This window comes from Somniosus microcephalus, chromosome 23, assembly GCF_052327205.1.
Source record: "Somniosus microcephalus isolate GS21.2 chromosome 23, FLI_Smic_1.0, whole genome shotgun sequence".
Lineage (NCBI taxonomy): Eukaryota > Metazoa > Chordata > Chondrichthyes > Squaliformes > Somniosidae > Somniosus > Somniosus microcephalus.
The window spans coordinates 11803923-11826657 of NC_141009.1; the positions used below are offsets into that span (position 1 = coordinate 11803923).

The following is a 22735-nucleotide window of genomic DNA, read 5'->3' on the forward strand; positions in this document are numbered from 1 at the left end:
GTCTTAAATATACTGTTTTAGTAAATCATGCAGTTTATACAGTATGACGTAAGAAAACTACTAGGCACTTGGTCAGAGTATTAAACAAGGCTTTAATCGACTGTTTCACAACATGGAAGTCTAGTTATCCTTCACTAGTTCCTGTTTACAAAATGTCCCTGAGCAAGCTGGGCCCGTGCCCGAGTATTTATACTCTCCCTGGACAGCGACACCAGCAGGTCGCCCAGTATATTTCATAAATCATGCCATTCATGTAGAAATGACTTATGTCACAGTACATGACTAATTTGGCTTGTGAATTGCAAAATATCTGATCTGCACAAAAGCATTCATTTAACAAAAACATTGTAAAATTCATTTAATAGCGAGAACATAGGTCACGGTTTACGATCAAGTTTTGTTTGTTTCCTTCAGATTATTTTAAAAGATTATCTTCTAATTCTTTGCAGTTGTCTGCTGTAGAATGTCACTTCTCTATTCTGGCCTGCAATTCACTTTTTCTCCCCATCTGTTCCCCTCTTGCAGCATTTGAAGATATGTTGGAAAATCCGTTGAACAGCACTCAGTGGATGAATGATCCTGAGACGGGTCCTGTGATGCTGCAGATTTCTCGAATCTTCCAGACTCTGAACCGCACGTAGGGCATCCCCGCCACACTGACAGAGGTGCTCAGCCAGCTGCTCGTCTGCAGAAAAGGGTGTCGTATTTCCTGAGAAGAGCTTTCGTGGATTGCTCACTAGTGGACCCTGTTTGTACTTGATATGGGTAGCTTGCAACTACATCCACTTAACTACTGTTGCCTTTGGATCTAGTGCTTAACGGGCCTTGATTTAAGGTTTTTAATTTAAAGGAAAGGTTATTAGTAAATTGCACAGAGTTCGAGACGCAAAAGAGAACACTTATAAAAACAAAAGAAAATAGTAATCCCACTTTGCTGGGGAAAAGGCAGCAATTGTGTCTTGTGGAATTTGGACTTTTGAGAACAGCCAAAGAACAAAGGGTAAAAGGCGTGGGTTCCACTAAATAGACGTTTACTATTGTTTGACTGTCTCAATTTTTGAACCCTATACCTCTTCTAAAAGGGGAGGACGACTTTTTGGTAAACTGGGGCACAGCACTCTTCCCTCAGAAATGCACCAAAGCAAACTCGGAAAATCTTAATGTGGAGAGCGGTGACGCTCTTGGTTATCAAGGTCGTTCGTCCTCGACAAGAACCTCAAAATTAGCAGCTACGTAGACTGAAGGCGGCGGTCCTGCAGGCAGCAGAGATTGCAGTATTGAAAATAAAAGGTGATACTTGTAGATGAGCGAGGGTTTCTTTTCATGTCACTCACCAATATGCAGGTTTAGGTTCTGTTTGATGCACCTTACAACATCGGGGTGTGTGTATGTGTGTGGGATGTCCTCGGTTCAAAGACTCGCAGTGCCAAATTTGTCTCTTTAATATGCAGAATGCTCCTCCTGCTTAATGCTTTTTAAAAAAAAAAAAAAAAAAAAAATCTTCACACAGTATTGGAAAGAAATGTTTTTTTCGCAGCTTTGGAGGGTAGCCACTTTTCTCACTACATGATACCATGGTGCTCATTTACCCCTGTGTGTAAGGAATCTATAAATGCTGATTTTATAGAGTGGACTATTTGGAGATCTTGTACAGATAAGTTTTTACTTGTGACAGCCTGGATTTTCTATGTACCAGCCTGCACTCTACGAAATGAGGGAAAAATTAAACCCCAGAGACATTGTGAGGTAGGATGAAGAATCTGTCCGCTGCTGAAATCGATGATTGCCCTTAGCAAATGAAGTTTCACTTTTTAAAATATCGTTCCTACAATGGGCGAGGTACTAAAATTGGCCTTGGGGATTTGAATGCTGGAGGAGTGCTCTGTGTATTAAAGGGAAGTGATTTGGATGCTGGGGCTTGCCTTTCGGTGCCAGAGTATCTATAAGTAGTAACATTAACCAGTAACTGAGACTCCGTCAAAATAAAGAAACCTGGAGGAAGAAGTACTTTTGCTCCCTTGTGCAGCGAAATCGTAAGCGCCTTGTTCTTGAAAGCGTTGGCGGTGTCCCTACATGAGAAGACGAAAGCAATTCTTTCCCTCCGTGGTGCTTGGTTGTGTTTTATAAGTGTTCTCCTTTCGTAAAAGAATTGTACTGAACCCATCAGGGGCTGTCTATTTTAAAGGCTGATGCCTGCTTCGCTGTAACCAGAGCATCAGGTGAAAGACTTTGCTTGGGTTTGTACTTCGGCGTGTGAGACTAGCGGTGCTTTAAAAGACGAGGCCGAGCAGTGTGAACGGTCTTGAGTATTTATATTAGCTGAAAGAATTGTCAAAAGTTTTGCATTAAAGGGGGAGATGCCAGGGTTGCGACTGGCTGGCTGCTTTTTTTTGGAATTTAGTTGACTTGCTTTTAATTTCCGACTGTTTCTTTCGAAAAGATCTGCCTGATTTCATCGTCGTCACTTTCCTTACTGAACCAAACCCGATAGCCTGCCTCCAAATTGTCTCCACCCAGATTTGGTTGCCCAGGAGACGGCTTTCATTGCCTGAAGTGCAACTTTAAAGGGATGTGTAGAATTATTGACGAGGAGTTGTGCAATGTAGAAAATAATTGCTGCTATGACTTCAGGAACTGAAATCCCATGGTTGGTTGAACTGCGTCTTGACGCCACAAACTGAATTATTTCCTGCATTCCAGTATTCCCAACTTCATTCTAGTTAGACCAGAGGCTCTCTTTTCTCTCTCTCAAATCTCCTTCCCCCACCCGCCCCCCAGGAGATGCTGATTCTTTGCTTGGGGCAAGGCTCCATGGGTGCCTGGCTCCCTTGTGTAACTCATCAAAGCGACAATCATTCATGTATGAGCCCAAACGATGAGTGTCAGCAGGCAATTTAGACACTGGGGGTGGTATCACAGCCTAGTCTGTGTGTGTGAGACATTGAGGCAGGCGGGGCTGTACAGATTAAGGTGACTGGTTCAATCCTCAATTCGTGCTGTGTAACCTTGTCCTTGCCTCTACGGCCTCTAGCGGTATGTTTTGAGATTGGTTGATCAGGGGAATCGAGCCCGTGTTCCACCACTTTATCGTGTCTGCACGTTCGTGCTACTCCACTCTGCCAGCTTACATGTTTTGATTATTGGCCTCTTACTACACTCCAAAGTTAATCTTTCGAATACTCAGGAATAATGGGGCAATCCAGTCCTTTCACAATTCCTCAAGTGCTGACCCTGGGTGAGATTCCCAGCTCTGGAACGGATCGTCCGATTGATTTTATTTTTCTTACTCCCTTCCCATTCCTACTACCTATCCTCTCCTCCTGCATCAAGCAAATGAGTTAGAAATAGCAAACTTCACCCTCTGGCAGAGGCCCGTGTATGAATATTTGAAACTGGGCCTCTAATTGAGAATCCAGTGTTCCCCAAAGTTGTGTCTGCTCGCGCGAGTGTGTGATCTGGCAGCATCTTCTTGCCACCTGTAAGCTGAGAAACAGCCCATTCTACAGCGCAGTCTATTGGAATCTGCCTCTCAGCAGGGCTAAATGATAAATTCCTGTTGTGTATGTGTTGCCACTAAATGATTATTAATCATAATTAATTTGCGTAAGGATTTGGAAACCGCACACCCCTCTGTCCTCGCTGGCACTCGTTCATTCTCACCCCCACCCAGTCTCTGAGTCTGTAGAGTCTGGATAATGGTGGTCCCCAACATGACACCCATTGTCCATTCGATTTGGAAGCTGTCAAAAACCCTTTACGAGACTGCCCGGTACTTGGTTCATCAATATCCAGTGATAGGGTTCCATTATTTGTAGAGGCGAGGTGCTTAAAACAAAAACAGAATAGCCGAATGTCAAAATAAAGATGTTTGAAATTTGCAATGGCACTTTCCCCCTCTTGCCAAGTGTAATGCTTTCAAACTGAGTGCCATCAAATAAAATCTTTTATTTCTGATTGGCAGTTTTATATGCGTCTTTTAAATGTTAGTGATTCACACTTTAAAACCTCTCCTCGTCCCCATTCTGGCTTACGGCTGCACAATGCAGATTTCAGTTACTGGGAATTGCTGCCAGGGGCTAATTGCAGCATCCGTTTGCTGCAGGAACAAACCCTTTTAATACTAACTGATATAATCAGAAGGAAGGGAAAATGGTGCAGACGCACAGCAGGTTAATCAGCATGTGACGGTGAAAGGCACATTAAGTTAGAATATCAACCTTTCTCGTTCAGGTGCTGACGCACCGGTTGTGCGTTTCCAGTTTTTATTTGATTTCCAGCTTTCATAGTCTCTCTCTTTACTTCTAATCAGAGGTACCTTTTTGGGAGGGGGTGGGAAAGGAGAGTTTTTTTAAATGTTTGAATTCAGTAAAATGTGCTTGAGCTACCACTAGTAGATGTCGACTGTATTACAGCAGGTGGTGTTTCTGGAACCGGCAGACACCAGATTGGATCTTGCAGTAGGTGCTCTCGGCCAACACCCCAGTCTGACTAGGCCGCTTTTATCATTAATTCAGCAGTAAAACTTGAGTTGCATGACTAGTTAAACACAGGCTAGGTTGCAGCTCGGCAAGGCTAAACAAAAATGAATGCCAAGTTTCTTAAGATGCAGTGTATGTTGGTTGTTGTGCTGATTTTTATGTCGCATTAAATTAAAAGCTTGTGCTTCTGGTGACCTGCTGAAGCTGGTCTCTGGTTGGGTTGAAGAATCTGTCGTCTGATCTATTTAGCAGTTTGACATCAGTTTGGATGAGTCACAATTTCCTCCAGTTCAACACTGGGAAGACCGAAGCCATTGGGGTAGATTTTCCCAAACCTGTCGGGAAGAAGGCGGGACTTCCCCTTTCGGGTTTTTGACCCGCCTACTTCGACGTCCGTCCAATCCGCGCGATTTTCCCTTGATTGACCTTGTTGAGCCCGCCCAGCGGGCTCAGCAGGCCAATTAAGGGCCACCCGGCAACAGGTGACGTCACAGATTGACATTTCATCTGTCAAGAGTTCTTGACCGATGAAATATCAGTGTTTCACAGCTGTTTGAAGCTGTGAAACACTGACACTCTTGAGTTCTAACATGAGTCCTTTTGCACAGACTCAGTTAGAACTCTCACCGGCACTCAAAGCTGAAGGCTGTCACTTTTCACAGATCGCAGCCATTCAGCTTTCAGTTCCGGCTGAGTGATGCGCTCCCGACAGCTACAGGAAGAAAGGCTGTTAAGGTAAGTAAAAGTTCTTTACACACTTTAGACACACCAAACACACTTACCTTTACACTCATGCACCCATCACTCACCTGAGCACCGACATCGCGACCCCTTCAACCCGACGGCCCACCTGCTCTAACCTGGCGTGGTTTGGAGCTGTCGGGAATCCCACACGACACCCCTCAAAATAGGGATTAGGCTAAAAACTGCCTGTTAACTACCTGTTAACAGGCAGCTAATTGGCACTAATCCCTTCCCGCCTGGTTTCAGCAGGTCCCAGTGCGGGGCGGGTACCTGCTGCCCCTGAAACTTATGTGGGGCGGGATGGTGTCGGGACCCCCAAATTTGGGATTTTTCCCCCCAACGCGCCTGAAACCCCGCCTGACGGCTCCACGAAAATCTAGCCCATTGCCTTTGCTCCCTGCCAAAAACTCCACTCCTTTGGCATTGATTCCCTCCCCCAGCCACATACTAGGGCTGATCCAGACCATTCACAGTCTTGATGTACTGTTAAGTCGCTGAGCTTTAAACCCCACATCCATCCATCACCAAAACCACTTGCTTCCTCCTCCTCCACAACATGTCTTTGTCACCTCCAAACTTAACTACTTAAATGCTCTCCTCGCTGATTTCCCCTCTGTTCCAAATTGCGGCACTTATCCTGTCCCATCGCCCCTCGCTGATCTGCACCAACTCCAAATGTATTCAATTCACAATCCCGTTACGTCTATAAATTTCTCTCTAACTTTTCCCTTGCCTATTTATCTCTCGAATCTGCTCCCAAGCAGTCCCTTGCTCTGCCTTGGGCCTTCTGGGCCCCAAACTGTCATGCTCCCCTTGGTTGGAAAAGATTTTATCTCCCTTGCCCTCTAAATCTCCACTTTTTTTAAAACTCTTTAAAACCAATTTCTTTGATCTAACTTTTGGTCACTCCTCTAGATCTCTTCCTGCCTCAGCATCTGGCTTAATTATACCTATCTGCAAAAACACCACGGGATTTTCTTTGTTAATTGCACTAGATAAATGTGGATTATTATCTTTCCTTGGTACATTTTGCCACTTGAGTTGTCCAGTTGCTGACTGGAAAATCCCTTGCTTTCCTTCTCCAATTCGTCTGTGTCATGTTTGACACTGTCGATCTGGATCCTCTGAGTGTGAATAACGGAGAAAAGCAACAAAAAAAAAATCTGTCGATTCTGGAATTCTGAAACAGAAAATGCTGTAACGTTCAGCAGGTCAGGCAGCAGCTTTGGAGCGAGAAACCGAGTTAATGTTTCAATACCAGTTCTGACGAAGAATCCACAACTGGAAAGTTAACTTATCTCCACAGATGTTGACTGACCAGCTGGCTGTTGCCAGCATTTTCTGTTTAAGAAACCGGCAATGTTGACTGCAGCTGAAGGATTTGCTTTTGATAAGATTGAGGGTTTTAATCCTAGGCCTCTGTCGTTCAAATTTGCCTGCTTCAATTTCCATAGTTTGGCCAGTTCTCCGACATGTCAGTCTGAATGTTAATGTGACCTTTTTATCTTGGAGAGAAAGGAAGTGACCTTTTTATCTTGGAGAGAAGGAAAGTAGGGTGCCTGACTCAAATGACATGAAGAAGGGAGGGGAAATGTGAAGATTAATTTTGACTTGGTTCCATCAGGTTATATTCGAGCTGGGCTAGTGAAAAGCAACAGTTTTAGAAAGCAAGAACTTGGTGCCTGGTCACACCCTTGGGGCATCTTCACAGCAAATGAATTACTTTCAAAGTGAAGTCACTGTTGTTTTTATTGTGTGGCTTTGATTGAGAGATGAATGTTGACTGGGACACGGGGAGATCGCCCCTGCTCTTCTCTGAAGTGCTATGGAATTGTTTACATCCAACTAAACAGGCAGACAAGGTTTCAGTTTAACATCTCGCCCAAGGGAGGGTACCTCCCGACAATGCAGCGTTCCTTCAGTACTGCGCTGAAATATCCGCTTCGATTTATGTGCTCAAGTCCTGAAGTGGGTTTGAACTTGTGACCTTCTGACCAAGTGCTACCACTGAGCCAACATTGTGTAATTGAGATCTGATGGGTTTTTTCATTTAAACTCGAGAGTAGTCGAATTGGACCATGGTGTTTTGTTTACCCTTATGTAGATCTTTCTTTAGTCCAGTTAGCAGCTCAGTTGAAGTCTCAACTTGTGTAGCTGTACCTTTATCCAATCTTGCCCCTGAAAATATTTTATTTGAAAGAACTAACCACGATAAATGTGAATGCGGAAGGCCATTCAGCCCATCCATAAAAAATCTACATTCCTCCCTCCCCTCGCACAAAATCAGGTCATTGAACTGATTTTTTTTTTTAATTGATTTATTCCCCTCGGTAAAATCCTCTCTTTAGCTCATGCTTTCACTTAAATGTAGATGATACGTCCATGTAGGAATGTGTAGAAAATGGGGAAAAACTTATTTTGTGAATATCTTCTTGCTGTTGGTTTGTTTTAACCTGATTTGCTGGAAAGTGAGTCTTCGAAAATGACGAATGGTTATCTGCAGCTTTGGTTGTTCCCAGTGTTGGTTTTGATGTATAGTGACATGTGATTTAATCGAGGTGTGGTACTGTTGCAGTGTAATGCCTACATTGAGGCCCAATGGCTAATCTATTTTAAATGGAGTGACCTTTAGCCAAAGTGTGCACTCATCCTGGCTAATGTGATCTCAATGTCCAGAGCTATTTAAAAATTATGCCAGTGATGCACTTATCCAGCGGCAGAGACAGCGTGTAGAAAGCCTGACTGCAGCAGGAAAGATACTTGGCAATGGGACAGTGTGAATCAGTGTAAGCAGATCTGTACTGCTGGGCAAAGTTACCTGACTGATGAAGCTCGAGTATTACACTGGTCCGTGACCAATGTGTCTTTTTCATGGCTGTTTTATTTAGTAGCCTCTCTAATTATGGAGAAATTTGTTGGGTGCCTGCTAAAAACAGAAAAATAGTAGGTTTTATTCATGCCATCATTCTCTCGCCTCTAAGCTCTCTCGCAACCCTTCTTGCCCTTTCTCTGTCTTATTGACGCTGCTGTGATCAGCGTCCGTCTGATCTTACTCCTACAAAGCTCCAAAAATGCCATCCCTACACACCTTTTCCTCCCTGCCACTTTGTGAAGACCCATCAAACTATCTCCGACTCTTAACGCATCCTTTCCCAGGACCCCTCAAATGTGTAGCTCTTCACCGTCCAAGTTTATATCCCTGTCATGTTAGTTTTGTGGAGTGTTGACATTGGCTAGGGTATACACTGTCAAGCTGTCTTGCTTTGCTGGTGGTTCAGATGAGACGTTAAACCGAGGCCCTGCCTGTTCTCTCCGGTGGATGTAAAAGATCCCACAGCATTATTTCGAAGAAGTGTGGGGGAGTTCTCCCCAGTGTCCTTGCCAATATTTATCCTTCAACTAACATCACTTTTCCTAATGATCACACAATCCGTTTGGTGTTTTTTTTTACCACATTGCTGTTTACGAGAGCTTGCTGTGCGCAAATTGGCTGTCGCGTTGCCTACTTTACAACCGTGACAACACTTTGAAAGTACTTCATTGGCTGTAAAGCACTGAGGTCTTGAAAGGTGCTATTGAAATGCAAGTTCTTTTTACTGTGCCCAGGCCTGTGCTGAGAGAAATGCGTATTTCCATTGCTCTGGCATCACATGAATCAGTTGCCACATTAATGGCATTTACCAGTCAGCACTCCAACCTCAGAGAGGTGCGACATGACAATCCTCCTCTGCTGCAGATGGGAATAAACCTCTTGTTTTATAGACAGATTGACGAACGCTACTTGGCGGTGGCCTTTTTGAACTAAATTTTGCCCAGTAATTAGTCAAGCCCATCTTAGTTACAGGATATCCCCGAACCCCCCCAGAAAAGAATGGTTAATATTCCCCATTATTTCCGTTTTATAGAAACATAGAAGATAGGAGCAGGAGTAGGCCATTTGGCCCCTCGAGCCTGCTCCGCCATTCAATGAGATCATGGCTGATCATCCAAACTCAGTACCCTGTCCCTGCTTTCTCCCCATATCCCTTGATCCCTTTAGCCTTAAGAAATATATCCAACTCCTTCTTGAATATATTTAATGAATTGGCCTCTACTGCCTTCTGTGGTAGAGAATTCCACAGGTTCACCCCTTTCTGGGTGAAGAAATTCCTCCTCATCTCTGTCCTAAATGGCTTACCCCTTATCCTTAGACTGTGACCCCTGGTTCTGGACTCCCCCGCCATTGGGAACATCCTTCCTGCATCTAGTCTGCCTAGTCCTGTTAGAATTTTATAAGTTTCAATGAGATCCCCTCTCATTCTTCTAAACTCCAGCGAGTATAAGCCCAATTGACCCAATCTCTCCTCATACGTCATTCCTGACATTCCAGCTATCAGTCTGGTGAATCTTCGCTGCACTCCCTCTAAAGGGTTTTAAAGTACCCATGGTTACTGAGTTGATCACGGGGCTTTTGGAATTTGAATTGTGTTTGTAGTTTACTGAATTATTGTGGAACTGTACTTTGCCAAATATCACTGGGTCCCGAGTAGGGTCTATAACGTGAGGGATAAGGTGTGTATTCTAAAAGCAGTTTTGAGCCATTTTGATTGGATAATGAATTTGCAAGCTGTTCCGAGTTCATCGAAAATGATTCAATATTGGGATTTGTGTTCGAACATCTCTGTAAAGTGATATGAAATGTGGAGATGCCAGAAGAGAGAGGGCGAGAAATATATTATGAATCACGTTTTATTCTAAATCTTGTAAGCAAATGTGTCTCTAATATGTGTTGGTAAATCTTACGCAATTAGTTTTACAATGAAGATTATCTTAATGCAAAATGATAAAAGGTTTACACTTACAAGCAAGTGTTTGAAGAGACCTGTAGCTAGAACGCAGGCGCAAACACTTGTTTAAAAGTGATTTAATCAGCCATACGGACCAAAGGTTCGATCCCTGGTTTGTGTTCTGTTAGCTGCACTCGGATGGGTTGGAAGTGGGGAGTCCGGGGTTACATTTGGTCTGCGTGCCCCAGAAAGGAGGCAATTTAGGCAGGATTTCTGCTCCTGATCACTATCCACTGACCTTTTGCTTAGAAAGAATTAGGGATGTCTGCTGCTGGACGGGATTGGATTGGGCTGTGAAGCCTCCCAGGGTTGAAAAGCTTGCCGACACTTGTCAAAGCCCTTATGATAATGAGAACCGTGTATGTGAGGTTCTGGAGGTCACCAGAGCCTATGGAAGCCTACCCCAGGAGGGGAGAAAATTGCTGGGGAAGAAAGGGGGGAAAAATAATCCAGACAGTTTAATAAAAAAAAAACCTTGCAGATTCAGAAAGATTAAGTGCGGTGGGTTTCCTTCAGTTGGACCTTCATGCTGAGAATATCCTTAGAATGGGCAAGTGCCAGGTATCGGTGCTAAATTCTGGGCTTTTTCATTAGTTTCGGGGCATACTTTTACAAATCTGTTCAGAATGTTGCAAGTCCTACAAGTGAAGCAGCGGAGTTACTTTTATATATCCTTTTAAAGTCAGAGGTTCGTGTTCTCACTGACTCCTCATTCACACTGGTTGCTACCCGGGTACAGTGCTGGTGTAAATTCTGTCTCATAACCCTGGCCAAAAACACAAGACACACACACCACTGCTGTAAAAACCTGTCGCAGGCGCTATGGGCTGAATAGTCTCCTGTGCTGTATGATTCTATGATAACTATGCAGCTCAGTTGCTTGAATAGTTAGTCACTGCCTAAGGCAGGCAGGTCACTAACAGTGCTGGCAAAGAACAGTGGACAGGAGGTCTGGGGGTGGCGCCTACTCAGTATTGATCGTGTCTGAGGTTGGCTTCTTGACTCATCAACTAAATGGGGTAGAATAAAAATAGACAATTGAACACTTGGCTGCAGGGTTGCATTGTGCTTCTAACCATCTCACTTTGTTGCTCTCAATCAAGGATTTCTCTGTGTATATTGCAAGTATATAATCTAGCTTCAGTGATCTTTGTTTCATAACTCGGAGCTCTGGTGCTTGTCCTGAATCTGCAATTAAGTTGCAATATTTGCTGTTGAGGTTTCGGGTGTGGAATAAGAATCGTAACTTCTCTTCTGATTTGGAAATTCCATAGCTAGTAAATATTCGAGAAGAGGCTTGTATCCTCCAGCTTTCAGGACACAGTTTCTGCAACAGAGAAAGGACGGGTTTCCACATGTACAGTCAGACATGAATTGTGATCGAGTTGAGCCAGCCCGGTTTGGGGTTGCTGCAGTTTGGTGCTACTTGGGCCATAACAAAGTGACACAGTTCCTGTGGAATGCACTTTTCCCTGACATTAAGGTCACGTCTGCAGTAAAGCAGCGTGAAGTAGTTTAATAGTATTTTATAACTGGTGATGATGTGGTTTCTCCGAGTGCTGTGTTTGCTTGATTAGAACATAGTAGCTTACTCGCCTCCGGTTCAATCGAGGGGTATCGAGTCTAATGGCCTTTGGGTTTGAGTGGCAGTTCAGCAGTGGGACGGTCACCACCTTTGGCTGTTCTGAAGAGATTCTGTAGCCAGTGGTTATGCAGAGTCGAACATAACTCTGCAGAAATGAATAAATGAGATCAGCATTCACAAGTGGGGGACCTCAAATTCAACCCGATATGTTGGAGTGGTCTCTTTGTGACACTCTCGCTTTAAGCCAGACTCAACCTAGTTCCTAGTGGGTGCAAGATGACAGCACAAAGCTGCTCATCATTCAGTATTAAACTGGCATTCTCCGAGGATGATGGTTCAGAGAATTCACAATGTTTTTAGTGTGGAAAGTTGTGCATTTGAACTGGGTAGTCGAGGATACTGGTCTTGGGGTAGCTGCCTATACCGGGCAAAGGGTGCTGACTACTTGCCATTTCCACTGGATTAAATTACAAAGGCATCGCTTATAACACATTAAACGTGCCGGCTATTTGGGGCATACTTTGTCGTGTCGCTTTCCTTTCTTGCTCTGGCACTTCGGTCCTCTCCTGTTCAGTTGGATGAAAGATCGTTTCCATAAGCTTCCCTGCAGTGAAATCGCTACAATAAAGTAGCATAGTGTCAGCCGTGGCTCAGTGGGCAGCGCCCTCGCCTCTGAGTCAGAAGGTCGTGGGTTCAAGTCCCACTCCAGAGACTTGAGCACAAAATTCCAGGCTGACAGTCCACTCCAGTGCAGTGCTGAGGGAGTGCTGCACTGTCGGAGGTGCCTTCTTTCAGATGAGTCATTAAACCGAGGCCCCGTCTGCTCTCTCGGGTGGGTGTAAAAGATCCCATGGCCACAATTTCAAAGAAGAGCAGGGGAGTTATCCCGTGTCCTGTGGCCAATATTTCAATCAACATCATTAAAACAGATTATCTGATCATTATCACATTGCTGTTTGCGGGAGCTTGCTGTGTGCAAATTGGCTGCAGTATTCCTTGCATTACAACACTTCAAAAAGTACTTAATTGGCTGTAAAGCACTTTGGGACGACCTGAGGTTGTGAAAGGCGCTATATAAATGCAAATTCTTTCTTTTAGAACTTTAATGGTACTCTTGGTCCTACGGTTCCATGATTGCAGTCAGGAGCGGGGACATTTAAGGTGGTAAGCAAGTAGAAGGGCCCCTCATTTAGAGACACATTTTGAAAAGTATAAATTAATAAACGCCTGGCGTTAAATGAAAATATTTATCAGTGGTGTTGAAGTCCTCCGCGTTCTTATTGAAATTTCTGTTCATTTTTTACAGCAAAATTCAGTAGGGCTGTGGCATTAATTTGAATATTACTTCGTTAATATCCTGCCTTCCCGCTACTTGTTATACCGCCCCCCCCCCCCAGCTATAGCGGGCAAATCGCTTAAACATCAACAGTGGGAACTGTAATAGATACTGAGAGTGCGTGTAAAACGGGGGGGGGGGCGATATTCCATTGTCTGACTCTGGGACCTGTCACCTTGACGAGGATGATGTCTCCGTCCATCTCAAAGGGTTTTTTAAAAAACTTACTGAGGTTGGTTGGCCCAATTGAACATCTCAAACTGTGTTTTCTGATCAAATCTAGTTGCAGTAGACTGAATGGGATTTGAGACCGCGACTATTGGCTGCTTCAACCTTGGGCGAGGGAGGGGGGAAAAGTGTGCGTGTGTGTGGGCATGAGGTGAGATCTGGATCTGTGATGCCCTCCGAGTCGAATAGCCTGCTGACATTCACTGCCCAGGCCCGCACGGAATGCTCGGGCAAGATTCCACAGGGTATTCCTCCGGTACAGCATATAAATGAGAGTCAGTATCTTTTGGGGCGGTCGGGGTAAGAGGAGAAAATTGAAACAAAAAAAAGTGTTTGAAAGAGCTGTAAACATGGGCATATTTATGTTGTGAATTAGGCACAACAGAACCTCACTTGGGGGAAAGGTGAGTGGCATTCTAGCGCACTAAAAAGTCCTTTATTTAGTGCACGTGAGCACGCTGGTTTACAGTCCTGTGCTTGGCAGTGGTATTGTAGTTACCGCTCCAAGCATTCAGGGGCTGTAATTATTCTTGACTAAACAGGAGAATGCCTGTGTGTGTGTGTTCCTTGTTCCATAACAGCCCCTGATAAAACTGATGGTCAGCAATCACAGGTTTCAAAGCTGTGCCTTACTGTCATTTTCTTAATGGATTGCTGATGAGAGGGAAATGAAGGGGCATTCATTCTCTCATTTTTTTGACTGAGGGATTTCTCTCGAGAGTCTCTTAATTTACTCAAACTGATTGGTTATAAACAAATGTAGGCTTCCTTAATACAAATGCAAAATATTGCGGATGCTGGAAATCTGAAACAAACAGAAAATGCTGGAAATACTCAGCAGGTCAGACAGCATGTGTGGAGAGAGAAACAGTTTAACACTCTCTCTCTCTCTCTCTCTCTCTCTCTCTCTCTCTCTCTCTCTCTCTCTCCACAGATGCTGCCTGAGCTGCTGAGTATTTCCACCATTTTTTGTTTTTTATTGAAGGATTGGTTACTTGGTGCATGTGGAAAGGAGAGGGAGAAGGGTAGCAATCTTTTATAAAAAAACATTTAAAAAATGAACTGTGCCTGAACATTATGACCTTGCACCCAAATGCAAGTGCTTTGGTGTGGAACATTAAAGACAGATTTCCAGCATCTGCAGTATTTTGCTTTTGAGTGATTGAAAGCTCAACTTGCTCTCTGGCCCTGCGTGTAAGGACAAATACTTTGTGAATGGCTTTTGGAACCGGCATATCCCCAGAGAAGTTGTACTCCAGTAGCCATCAATTTATCCCTTTTTTAATAACTTATCAAAAGTGGCCAGCAATATCTGATTAACCTCCATTAGCCACTGTAGAGTTCCCTCCGATATTTTAAATGGACAGCCACTTTGATTTCAAGTTAAGGGCAGAATGTTTGACTTGCTCTGTAGAAGTATGCATTGATTCAGATATTTTTCCCCCCAATTGAAAAGGCGTCTGAAATAAATATATATCAAGTCATGAGATTCTATATATTTCCTTCCAGGACAATCTTATTTTCAAAGTGATGCCTCCAGCTGTCTGCATGGAGCTGCCAGATTGATTAAGGCAGAAAGAGGCATATTCTCACACTGAATGCAGGGTACTCAAATATGTTCCATTTCAACCACATCTTAATCTAATTTTCTGATTCTGCTGAGTGTTTATTTGCCATCTGCATCTCTCTGATCTTGTTCCACCTCCAGTTAAAGTGTGAAAAATGTAACCTTTGTTGCTGATTTTATGAAAAACGACTGTGGGAGCTTTCCCCGCACTTGTGTACCGATCACTAGTGATATATAATTTTTTTTTGCGTGTTAGACATACAATTGCATTGAACACCAGCTACATGACTGGCTTGATTTGCATGATGCAGTACTCTGGTTTGAGCCTCGACAGGGAAGTGAGAGTCAGACTTGTATGCTCCAGTATTGGATACAGGGACGTACCAAGCCCTTGTGACCCCCTCGATTATCACTATTGACCATGGATCTTCACCCAAAAAAACACTAGCTAGTTGTGTGTTCCCTCCTGCAAATTGTTCCCGTGTCCCATTCCTACAACTGTATTTGCTACTTTCTGGCACTCGCCTATATCATAGTTATTTTTGCAAAATATATCTTGGGTGCTGTAAGCATCACTGTTTAATTTGATTTATACCAGTGTTCTCATCTGTGTGACATTCTATGCATGGTGACAAAAAAGCAGATGGAACTGAAAATGCATCTTACCACTCTATTAGACAAGGTGTTTGCGCTTGAATGGGTTTGTGTTAGTCTTATGATTTGAACTGAAGAATTATTTCATTTCCTCTCTATTCTAACTATGCTGTTTTTTCTGTTTCATTTGTGCATTTCTGGAAGAGACCAGGGCTGCATTTTTCTTCCCCTCCCCCGTCTTGTGTTTGAAACTGCTAGTCCCTCAAATAATGAGCTTGGTCACTGAGGAGACGGAGAGATGAATGTACTAGCAGTTTGAGAAGTAATCAACTGTTGCTGTGTGTTGTACACTAGATAGTTGGAAGGTCAAATTCAACCATCCTATTTCAACTGTGCTGCATTTTCAATCTAGTTACAGTATTGGGTTGTAACAGACCATTTGATGTGACCTTGGATATAACTTGTGAACAGAAAGGTGGGGGTGGGGGGTGGGTGGAGAGAGAGACAAAGAGTTGCGAGATTTGCACCAGCCCGATTGGAATCGGGTTAAAATGGGACATTGTAACAGGGGAACATAATATGTCCCAGGAGTAATATGCTGTATGCAGCCAGCAGAATTCTGGCCAGGTGTGAGAATTGTCATATTGAATTCTGCCCTCCTTCACTTCCCCCAGGATGGTGGTATTTGACATACAACATGTTACTCCAGTGGGGTTCTGATACCTGTTTGATTTAAGTTCCATAGTGCAGCGTGGGTTCTCCCAGTGACCACTGAACTAACAAAGGACAATAGTGAGAAGTGGAAGGATAGAGTAGATGCACCTAATTGCTTTTTGGGGGCTTTTTCTGTTCTCTGGATGTGAATGATGCTGACAAGGCAACTATAGTATGTGAAATAAAAACAAAATGCTGGAAATACTCAGCAGGTCAGGCAGCATCTGTGGAGAGAGAAACAGAGTTAACGTTTCAGGTCGATGACCCTTTTATTTCCTCCCTTGCGTTCATGGTCAGTCTCTATTCAGGGGGATTTCTTTTTGCGAATCAAACTGCAGATGTGTTGGATGTTTTCTCCCTGTGCTGCTAAAGCTCTAGTTGGCATTGGCTACTCACCCACTAACTCCTGAGTTGCTCTGCCATAACCAAGTTAATTGCTGCACTATGATTTGCCAGATATGGGTCAAGTTCCATAACCCCAGGTGTGTCTGCCACCTTTGAGATGTACTGCACCTGGTAGACCGAGATCATCTTCCTCTAGTTGCACAGCATTGAGGACGTACCGTTCCACCTGATCCTACACCGTGCATTGTGGGGAGTTACCTATAGACTGGTAGAAGTACCGTGCGGAATGTGCTCAGCTGTGGACCTGGGTGTGGACAGTTTTCTCGACTTTGTAAACTCTCAGCCAAGTTCCCTGTAGCTCGCAGAGTAGGGGGGGAGAAACAAAAATATTTTGTGGTGGGGAGGGTATTGGAGGGGCGAAGAAGTATTTGTAGCCATAAGAATCATGATTTGTATTATGCCATTCAGCTGAAGATGAAAAAGGGAGGCTAACCTTAACTAGTTTTACATTTACCCTCTTCCCCAGGTTTTTAAGAGAGGCATCTATCCACTTCTTTCCCCATCCCCGCCCCAATTAATATACTACCTTATGCTGTCGTTCTTCTGTAACACTGGAAGCCAATTCGGAAAACCTGATCAACTGCTAATGCCCAGTCGACTATGTTTCCATTTTCAATATTGGCCCATAGGAGAGGGGGAGTGGGACTTTCAAAAGAGCCGGCATTGGCACGATGGGCCAAATGGCCTCCTCCTGTGCTGTAAGATTGTATGATTCTCCAACAGTCCTACCGGATAACACAAATGTGATTTCCACTTTAAAGAAGAAAATGGAGTGTGAGCCAGGAACAGACACAGAGTCGACACCTTGTATTGTGTACTCCCATCAGTTTCACTAGCTTAGCCCATTCACAAGGCCATTGCAGGGGACCCAGGAGAAGGGGTGTTTCTGCTGTCATTGGGTATGAGCAGGCCAGTAAGTCTGGTATACTGCACTAGATTGGTGCGTCAGGAATCGATGACACTGCATTAATAGAAAAATATCTTGAGGCATTCCAGGTGAGGACCCTGCGACTACTACTTGCAGTCTGTGGCTACTAATGACAATCTGTTTTAATTTTACCTGAAAAAAAAAAAAAAAAATTTTTAATTAACCATGCACACTCCAGCATTTACAGCAATCCAAAAGCAACAGGAGAATGATAAGACTGTATGATTCTCTGGTAGGACTGTTAGGGAATCATGCAATCTTACAAACTGTGTTTGGTAATGTCAGAGTCCCTTTTATAATGTAATTCTGGATGTATCTGGTGGGCAGGGGAAGAGAGAGGGTTCTTATCCAAGCAGCACTGCTCATCCTCAGAGATTCGAGGCATTCAGCAGACCAGTGAATTGCAGTTCCAAATTGCACCTGGTGCATCTGTGTGTCTTTTCCCTGCCCTGATTACAAAAATTCCCATAGCCCAGTTACTGGAAGCTGTTCTTACCCAAGTCAGACCATTGCCGCATCTCCCTCCCCGTTTCCTGTACCCCTGTATCCAGTTGGAGTGACTGTGAACTGGTTTTGTGGATTGTGAAGTGCACGGTTCAGGTACTAATGTGAACAATGATTTCAGGTTGTTTAACAAAATGTTTGGAATTTATTTATTTGCAATAAAAGATTTAAAAATAAAAGCCTCTGATTTTTTTTTTTGTGAATTGCTTTCATAATACACCACCATAAAATTTCTTCAATTACATTAATATCTTGCGTGAATATTTTTAATTGTTTCAAATATATGAACAGGTCAGCTAATTGTTGTTTTGGATTGCAAACAGAAAACCATTGTGACTGATACTTATACAGAGCTTTATACTTTAGATAGAGTAAATACGGAGAAGTTGTTTCCAGTGGCTGAAGGGTCGATAACGAGAGGGCTTAGATTTAAGGTGATTGGCAAAAGAACCAGAGGCGACATGAGGGAAAAACATTTTACGTAACGAGTGGTTAGGATTTGGAAAACTCTGCCTGCTAGGGTGCTGGATACAGATTCAATTGTACCCTTCAAAAGAAAATTGGATAAATACTTGAAGGGGGGAAAAAATTGCAGGGATATGGGGAAAGAGTGAGGGAGTGAGACTAATTGGATCACTCTTCGAAAAAGCCAACGGAGACTCGATGGGCCGTATGGCCTCCTTCTGTGCTGTACTACTCTGATTCTATAAGAGTTCCACACAAGCTAAGACCTCAAGCAGAAGCTGGTGGGCCCCAGACAATTTTAACCCTACTTGCTCAGCAGAAACCTGGCGGGCGGGCAGTTAAAATCGGCGTGGTTGTTACCTGTCCGAAAACCGCCATGATCGCAACATCTGCGATTTTAAGCTGCTCTCCTGAGCAGGCAGCAAGGTCACGCGCCTGGAGCCAACAGGGTCCCTCTTTACATGTGTGTGTTGCGGCCCGAGGCTGTCATTGAGACCAGGCTGTAATTTTAACTTGGGCCTGAGCGGGGAATCCACCTGGAGTTAAAATCGGGGCCTTGATTTCCCCAGCATTCCTGCATATACACCTGAGTGCAGGTTTACACCCATGTTGGGTTTTGTAATGGATGCCAGTGATTGCCCTAAAGCAGTGGTTCCCAACCTGTGGTCCGCGAGGGTACTGCAGGTGGTCCGCAAAAAAAAAAAAATTATGATACTGTGGCAGAGCCACCAAGGGTCTCAGAACAATTAGTAATAATCCCTTTAACTACAGTGTAGTGCAGCCGCGGACTGCACCTTTAAACTGCCTGTTAACTACTGTATTGTACTTTCCTGCACTCCACGTGATGACATCATGACGCCGATCACGTGACCGCCAGTGGTGTGAAGAATGCGATGACGTCAGCTTCCAGAATCTTCCAGCAGTCGTCGAGTGCCCAGCAAGCTGATTAGACCTGTGTACCGTTTCTCCTGTAGTTTCCCTGTTAACTTCGTTGTTCATTAAAACCTGTTGATTTGATTCATCGAGTCGAATACCTTTATTCAGATAGGAACCTCCGTTCCTACAATACTGTAATAATATAATCACGTGTACCTCGTATGTATCATATTCGATATTACATTATTATTCGCAATGTAATATGCTTCACAAACATCCTTGTGATTCTCTGAATTTCAATAGCGTGGTGCTTTTACGTGAGGTCAATGTGAACCGACGCTCTTAGAAAATTCGACGGTTAGAGCGCGGGAATCAAAAAATGGATCGGTGGCTTTTATCTGGCACGCGTAAGCAAACTCTCTACTATGGTCAAAATGACAGTGAGACATCAGAAAATGAAACTCAGCACAACAAACAAAAGTAAGCGAAAAGTGAGGAGAAAATACAGCAGTGAATACTTAAAACTCCGATTGAGACTGTCATCGCCGGAACCTGACATCCAGCGTTTGACGTCTGCGAAACAACATCAGCCTTCTCATTAGGTAAGTGTTATCTTTTCCCCACTGGTAGGCCTGCTGCAGGTAAATGTCGCTGTGACGAGTGCAATGTGAGTGAGCGTAATAAATGATTAGAAACTGCTGCGTTTTTAATACCTGTTGATATATAAGTTTGCCTCCCGTCAGCCATAGGCTATGTTTAAAATGTTTTAAACGGCTAGTGGTCCGCAAAAGCTTTTGATGACGATGTAGTGGTCCGCATAAAGGAAAAGGTTGGGAACCGCTGCACTAAAGCATTTGCTGGTCCGCTTAATAGGTAAGCACAGCAGGTGTGGATCAAATTACGAGCCCAGCGTGTTATGTACAGCAGCTTGTTGGGTGAGCAGGGGTCAAACATTCAAACCAACATCAGAATGGGGAGGTTCTACTGAACCGAGCAAGCATATCTGAGGATAGTTGGTGCCTCTCCAGGGGTGTAGCATCTGATCAATTAAGAGGCTGTTATTTGATCAATGCAGGGCTATTCTACTACGTAATGCACTGTTCTGTTAAAAAGCTGGACTGTGAGATTCTATTCTAAGTTTCTTCTATCTGGCCTGTACCACAACCTCTAATTGCTGTGAATCGGTGTCAGCCATGGCTCGCTGGTAGCACTCTTACCTCAGTACTCAAGTCAGAATGTTATCGGTTCAAGTCCCGCAGCAGAGACTTGAGCATCTAATCCAGGCTGGCACTCCAGCGCAGTACTGAGGGAGTGCTGCACTGTCGGAGGTACCGTCTTTCAGATGAGACATTAAACTGCACCCTGTCTGCCCTCACAGGTGGGATTCCATGGTACTATTTCAAAAAAACAGGGGAGCTCTCTCTGCTGTCCTGGGACCAATGTTTATCCCTCAGTCAACATCACTAAAACAGATTATCTGGTCATTATCTCATTGGCTGTTTGTGGGAGCTTGCTGTGCGCCAATTGGCTGCCACATTTCCTACATTACAGCCAATGAAGTGTAGTCACTGTTGTAAAGTGTTTTGGGAAGTTGTGAAAAGTGTTACAGAAATGCAAGTCTTTCTTCTTTAAATAGGCACATCTTGAGGTCAATTAGAAAGTAATTGTTTCTCTGTAGGGGGCTAGCTGTAACTCTTGTCTCCTCTCAAGGTCAGAAAAGCCAGTGAGAAATTATTGGCTTTCTCTTTGTTTTTTGAGATTGTTTTGCATGCATGACAAAGTGTGATACATTGGCCCGGAATTTGTGGGCAGCGGTGATTGCCACTGACCTCTAAGAAAGCTGCCCACGAAGATCTTGCGATCTCTGTGGCGAAAACTTTAGCTTTCTCGACAGTAAATTGATTGTAGGGCTGTCAAAAGGGGATCCCCAGTGTAGAGCAGCAGTGATGTCATCAAACTGTGTAAGCAGCCAATCACATTGAAAAATTCTCACATGCAGCAAACCAGGAAATAAAAAGCACTGATTATCAATTCTCTTTTTAAAAAATTTACGGGGAACGAAATAAGGATTGGGACAAACACATGGGATTAAGGTAGGCGCTGAAGTATCAAAAACAAACTTTAAAAAATATATATATCTTATTTTAAAAATCTAGTAATATTCTATCATAATGGAGAAATTTGACATTCCACAAATATAAAATTCATTTTTCAGGGCTAAAACGGTTGTTCAGCAGTCAATACACTGTTAAAACCCCAGTTACACCTATTCCAACAAAGCTTAACTTTTTATGGGGTGTTTAACAGCGGTGTTACAGCGGAAAAGCTGAAGGTTTTGTCAGTTCAACTGATTTCACAGATTGCCGTCTGTGTGCAGTTCCAGAGCACAACCCGTGGCGGAGCAGGGAAAGTCTGACCGCAACTTCAGGATTTCCGCGTTTAGATGCGCGTGCGCTAAATTCCAAAGCTGCCATCAGTTTCAGAGGGGTAATGACGGCAAATGCTGACAGTTTCGCCATCATTACCACCTCAAAATACAGACCAAAAAGTGCATGATGCAAGTCTCGACCCACATAAAATAAAGTAAAACTACTCCTCTCCCTCTCTTCAGGCTAAAACTTTTATCTAACATATAAAGTGTACGCTAAACAGATCCACAATTAAAGGAGAACTTCTTCGTTGCTAGGCTTTTTTGTTTTACAATGCTTCATGACAGCAGAGAAAGATCCCACATAATTTTAGAAAATCTTTCACTATGCGCTCGTCTAATTGCTGATCTTTTATGAAGTTACCGTGCGCGTTTAAAATGAGATATATTTGGGTGGTGATCCCTCCAGCCAAGAAGCTCTGAGCTACTTCACAAAACCCGGCACTGTAAACATCGCAACCCCAGCATTCCCAGCTGCTCAATGACCGAGCAGCTGCTTAAAAATGATCAGTCACTATTCTACCCTCTGGAAAATGAGCTCGCTGCCTAGGCTGAACCAAAAGATTTTGGTTCCGTTCTTGACCTGCAAGTGACTCACCTGCACGTCACTGACACTCTCCGCCCAGTCGAGGGTTGCCAACCCTTCAGGATTGCCAGGAACCAAAGGTTAATCTGCTGCAAGCAACCCTGGGGGAAAAAAATTACAGAGGCTTTTAAGAAAAAGTGTGTGTCTTACAATTTTTTTTTGAACACTTATGTTTCATTAGTTACAAAATGTACATTGGAGACGGGGTGGAAATAAGCTGTTGGAGGCAGGCGGTCATGTGATGATACCTCCAGGACTATGTCCAACCAGAGTTGGCAACCCTAACCCAGCCGGCCAAAGAGGGACCTGCTTTATCCCGTCCGAATATGGTAACTCAGCAAAGCTCACCAACTCAACACTACTGCTGCTTCCCAGAATCTGTTTCCAGGGTTCGTCTGTAAGGCTCCCTCCATCACACCGCTCCATGCAAACTGTTTTTTGATTCTATGATAGGGGGAAGTAGCTAGTGCA

The 22735-nt window shown here is 43.8% G+C and overlaps 1 protein-coding gene and 1 long non-coding RNA gene across 2 annotated transcripts in view; one reads left to right on the forward strand and one right to left on the reverse strand.

Moving 5' to 3' along the window:
- Nucleotides 1-18088, forward strand: part of ubac1 (UBA domain containing 1) — a 50791-nt gene extending 32703 nt beyond the window's left edge. Inside the window, exon 10 of the mRNA XM_085965383.1 lies at nucleotides 526-18088. Coding sequence (XP_085821509.1) covers nucleotides 526-641 — 116 coding nt within the window. The 3' untranslated portion in view covers nucleotides 642-18088. The remainder of the gene's footprint in view (nucleotides 1-525) is intronic.
- LOC147101651 (uncharacterized) lies at nucleotides 17544-22362 on the reverse strand. The gene is made up of 2 exons (XR_015073331.1): nucleotides 22277-22362; nucleotides 17544-19379 (listed from the first exon to the last, which is right to left on the reverse strand). It is a non-coding gene; the product is annotated as an uncharacterized LOC147101651 (long non-coding RNA).
- Nucleotides 22363-22735: the final 373 nt, after the last annotated feature.